Below are 5,151 nucleotides of genomic sequence, written 5' to 3'. Positions count from 1 at the left end.
ACGTACTCCGTCCTCCTCCCTACTCCCACGCTTGGCCCCTCTTCCTCCATCCCTCCTCTCTCTCTCTCTCTCTCTCTCGTTCTCCATCCAATGCCCCCACCCTGCACCCTAACCCCTTCCCCTCCGCAACCCGCTAGAAAAAGCAGTTTTTGTCACCGACACTAAAATATATGCACACACTCCCTTTCACACAGAGCAGGAACACAATACCAGCAAAGGCAGGAGAGGAAAAAGAGAGGAGAGCAAAGGTTTGCTAACACTGACTCTAACCCCTCCCACTGCTGTGCCCAATTAATTATCTAACTGGACCCCTTGGAAAGACGGCTTCCGCTGGCCAATGGTTCTGTGCGCCCATTCTGATAATTGATCTCCTTCCAATCAACGATACGACTGAGCGGCCGGTTTTCCTTCTGAAACTTGGTGTTTTGTATTGGCTTCACTTTTTTTTTGTTGAAGTTGGGGCGGGCGCTCGGGAGGGAGGGTGAAGAGACAGAACAAGCTGTGTGTGCGTGAGAGAGAGAGAGAAAGAGAGAGAGAGAGTTCCCCTCCCCAGGTAGGACAGTCGATTACAGACAGAAAGAGAGAAAGGCACTTTACTAAATACAAGCTTAGGGCTGGTACGAATTGAATCTTTCGGGCCTGGAAAAAATGAAGACCTCTAGTTCCAATGAGCGAGGCTAACTGCATCCTGTAAAGTTGGCGAAGATTTCAAACTGCCCCCAAATCAGCAAGGGGCAAGGGGGCGAAAAGTCACCCCCACCCCCCCCCCCACCCCCCCAAACCTACGTAACAGTTGGGGAGAGAGAGTCCCAGCAAAGCTGTTTTCTTCCCTCCCCTGGATTTTAGACAGAAAGAAACATTGAAGGGAGAATTCTTGCCTGTCTCTCTCTCTCTCTCTCTCTCTCTCCCCCAACTCCCGCTCCCCCCCCCCCCCTAGAATGACGTCTGGGGTAAATCTGAAATCGAACCCGGCTTTGCCGCCCCGAGTCGAGGAGAGAAGGCGTCGGAGTCCCCTGGATCATTTCCCTCCTCCAGCTAACTCCAACAAGCCGCTCACGCCTTTCAGCATTGAGGATATCCTGAACAAGCCGTCGGTGAAAAAAACTTCCCATCTCTGCTCCTCCAGCCACCCGGGCGGCTCCGAGAAAGCATCGGGTCCTGGGGCGGTCAGGAACGGGCTGCCCTCTCAAGCCTCCCCACTCTGTGCTCTGGAAGAACTCGCCAGTAAAACTTTCAAGGGTCTGGAACTGAGTGTAATACAAGCGGCCGAAGGTATTTTAACAAACCTTTTTATTTATTTCTTTAAAACAGTTACATTGGAACACATCCAAGAGAGGGAAAAATATACATCTTAGATATATACACATTTTAAGTATATATATATATATAATAAGACAAACGAATCTTTCAAATGCTGTTTTAGGTAGTGCAAGATTAAAAACCGCTCATAAACTATTTTAAATTAAAATGTAATTTTATTAAGTTTCACTGAGAGGGGTTGAGAAGTATACAGTTTCTTTGCAGTGTAATCTATTTTAAACAGTTCTCGGTTTTGCCTGTGCCTATCACAGGCAGTAATTTTTGGTATAAACACATCGCGATGGTAAATTAGCTCGCCTATATCTTTCAAGGTGTTGTTTAAAGCGGGTGGTTTGTTTCTTACGAATCCTAGCTAGGGGTATACGTTTTTCCCCCCTCTTCATTTGTATTTTTTTTCTGCTAATTTATTTAACATAGTAAGACAAACCAATGTATTGTCCCAGCTGTTCGGCCCCACTGCAACCAGGCGGCAAACTTCTTTCTGTATCAAATAATGTTTTCTGGCTGTAAAAAAGAAACAAGCGTGACGATTGTCTGGACAGATTTTTCTGACCACTCGCCACAAACCGATTGAAATTATTTGAATTATTTAAAATAATTTGAAATTATTTAAAAATATCGAGAGAGCGCTCTCGTCCGTTTGAATCATCCAAGTTTGTATAAATACAACTGTGTTGTTTATACGTGAGCATTGTTATTAACGCTGAGGTACGGTTCAGTCCGAAAGATGTTCAAATATCTTAACAGCTAAAGCACCTCAGTCCGTGGCTCCACTCGGCTCCTTAAACTATTATCATTTGATCAAATATTAATACTTTCGTAGCAAGCCCGCTCACTGAGAGGCAAAAATTGAATGTAGGGCTGGAATGTTTGAGTACCAAAAATATTTTATTCAGTTTCCTGATTAGATTTATCTATTATACATTTTAGATTGTAAGAGCAATGCCCCCCTTCAGTATCTCTTTTAATCTCATCAATTCTTAGCGCAACTTTTTTTGCAGTGATTTATTTTTTAAAAGTTAGGGAATCTGAATAACTTGTATCCCATATAACAGCGTATGATTCAATAGACGTAAATTAAACTATTTGATGGAAGTTTTGCAGCCCAGAACAGCAGTTGATACCAACCATATGCGCGCCAAGCATCTGTTTTTACAACATACAGTAAAATTACATTTGCTATTTTGGGACACGTGAGCCTTGAAAAATGAGCGAGTCTCTTCCATATTTTGTTTTAGTAAATCCTAAGAGGTGAAAGGGTCTTTTTAAAATGTAGAATCTAGCAGATCACGATTCGTGAAAATACCTGCAGCAAATGATGTTTAAATTTACACACTGGAGGGGAAAAAAATGTTTATGAGTCAGGGTTGGGAGGTTGACAGGGAAGAATTGTCAACTTTATTTTTGTGTGTTTGAAAATATTTACGACTGGAGCCTAGCTGTTGGTTAACAGGGGGGAAAGGGAACATCTCTCTCAGCTTGAGAGCACAGAGATGCGCCAGTCAAAGTTACCTGATCTCAAGAAGCAAAAATAAGAATTTAATCGATGGTCACAAGTAGCGGGAGGTTTTCATTTAAATATCAGTTTCCTGTGCTGGGGAAATTGAAAACAAACTATTACACACGCGGCATGCGCTGTTGGAAAATATACGAACTCACACGCTGGTGTGTCCATCAAGTGTCTGCAATTATTATATCTTCAAGTAATATTGTTTACAATTTCTACATACTGTCTAAGTGGATGTCATGTATATCTGGTACGTAAATATAACTTATGCAGAAAGGGATGCATTCAAGTCCGTGCAAACTTAAGCGTTGCACAATTCCGGACGGGTGAGAACGCGGAAAAGTTTTATGAACACGGTTGCATTATGTGTGCTGCATGTGTCATCCGTTGCACTCTGCATGGGAGACAGCATTCCGTCGACGGACAGAAGCAGATTGCATTGTAAACCGTGAATAAATGTCGAATTGGCCTACCTGCGTACACCTAGGTTTCTGTTTGTGTGGTCCCTCGCAAAAAAAACAAAATGCAGAACTTGGAAACTCGGCTGCTGTGACAGGAACCACCTCTCTACACTTGTTTCAAAACTAAAATAAAACCAAGCCAAGCCAATTTTTAGTAACAAAGTGTGGAGCTGGATGAACACAGTAGGCCAAGCAGCATCTTTGCCAGGGGACGTGGTGAAAGTAAAGGATTCTTTAAAAAGCAAACAACAGATGGGAGGGGAGTTGCAGCATAACATGAGACAAATGACTATGAATGCTTAGGAGAATTGTGTTTGAATGCGCGTGTATCTTAATTGTGCAGTTACCAAATACAATTTAGCCTCTCTCCCCCCCTCTTTGTTTCCAAGGCCGAGATCATGTCACAACGTTTGGCCAAAGACAAACATCGAAGAAGAGAAGAAAGTCCCGCACAGCCTTCACTAACCATCAGATTTACGAGCTGGAGAAGAGGTTCCTTTATCAGAAGTACTTGTCTCCCGCTGACAGGGATCAAATTGCTCAGCAATTGGGCCTGACAAACGCCCAGGTGATAACGTGGTTTCAGAACAGGCGGGCCAAACTGAAGCGGGACCTGGAGGAGATGAAAGCCGACGTGGAGTCCCTGAAGAAGTTGCCGCCCCAGCAGCTGGAGAGACTGGTTCACATGGACGTGTTCCCAGAGGACGGGGCCAGCTCCAAATGCGAGCCCACGGACCTTTCCCCCAAACCGTCCCCGGCGCCTGGACTCGGGCCCTTCCCCAGCTCGCCTCAGTGTTCCTCCAGAGATCAGACTACTGATGAATTTTCTGAAGACGAGGAAATCGAAGTGGACGATTGACTCAGATGAAGCGAAACTATATTTGAGTATCTCTAAGTGAGGAATTGGGAAACTCTTTAAAACGATACAGGGAGTGAACTCTGCCAGTGAGTAGGAAGAAGGCACAAATGGATTTAACTGCTTTAGGTTTAAAATAAAGCAATTTCTTTGCGTCCTTTTTAAACTTTTTGACATTGGAATCTCTGCACGTTGTTGAATCTCTCCGAAGGAACAAATACATTCGGGCACAAGGCGATACAGACTTACTACCTCGCCTTGTATGTAAGAAGTTCTATCGGTTTAATTTTCTTTGGGTGGGGGAATGAGTGCAATTCCGTACATATATTAACCCGTCTTGTTTTTTTTATTTTGGGTTCTTTTGTTCGTTTAATTTGACCGATCAGAATCCTGGACGAAGTCCTCAAGCAACACATTTTGACGTGGACTGCTCAGCAGATTCAGTGTCCTGTTCATAACCTTCTTTTTAAGAAAAAAATCAATGTTTTAAAAAGCTGAATAATACATGCGGTTAACTTATCTTTGAGAAAGCGAAACCCTTTTCTTTCACATCCTTTCCATCCCCATTTATACATTGGAAACACGTGTTGCAAAATTTATGGTATGCCATTTTAGCCCTAAAACAATACGCTGTTATTTTTAAAACAACAAAAAAACTCCCTGGTTCAGTTTCGTTTTTAAATTACCAACCCTAATCGAGAGCATCCTTTAAGTTATTAAAGTATTGTTAAACTGACGAGGAATAGGGGTGGGGGGGGTGTGTGGAAACGCGGGATGAAATGGCTGTGTATATATTTTGAATAAAGACAAGAGCCGAGCTATAGCCAACCAAATGCGCTGCTCTTTCTTTACAAAACAAAAGCGATGAGAAATAATGGTTCTAATCGATCCAGTTGTCGCTGAGAAAATTGCGGATTCAAGCCTGAATTTGATGACAATTGCACAACTCCGTTGATATGCAGTGGTTTGCTCTCACATTTGTTTTCATTCGCCTGGCGCCTAGTTAA

General features: G+C 43.1%; 1 protein-coding gene across 1 annotated transcript; it reads left to right on the top strand.

Annotated features, from left to right (window-relative positions):
• Nucleotides 1-346: 346 nt before the first annotated feature.
• On the top strand, nucleotides 347-4,923 carry lbx2 (ladybird homeobox 2). Its single transcript, XM_048539859.2, has 2 exons — nucleotides 347-1,272; nucleotides 3,678-4,923. Exons 1-2 carry the CDS (start codon nucleotides 939-941, stop codon nucleotides 4,145-4,147), a joined length of 804 nt encoding a protein of 267 aa, XP_048395816.1. The 5' UTR covers nucleotides 347-938; the 3' UTR covers nucleotides 4,148-4,923.
• Nucleotides 4,924-5,151: the final 228 nt, after the last annotated feature.

Source organism: Stegostoma tigrinum, chromosome 1, assembly GCF_030684315.1.
Source record: "Stegostoma tigrinum isolate sSteTig4 chromosome 1, sSteTig4.hap1, whole genome shotgun sequence".
NCBI classification, from domain to species: domain Eukaryota; kingdom Metazoa; phylum Chordata; class Chondrichthyes; order Orectolobiformes; family Stegostomatidae; genus Stegostoma; species Stegostoma tigrinum.
This window is presented reverse-complemented; position numbering and strand designations above follow the sequence as displayed.

What these genes read in the sequence shown, in the direction of transcription:
- lbx2 (XM_048539859.2), top strand. Translation starts at nt 939, where the DNA reads ATGACGTCTGGGGTAAATCTGAAATCGAACCCGGCTTTGCCGCCCCGA. An exon ending in TGTAATACAAGCGGCCGAAG is followed by an intron (nt 1,273 to 3,677) that starts GTATTTTAACAA and finishes TTTGTTTCCAAG; the next exon opens with GCCGAGATCATGTCACAACG.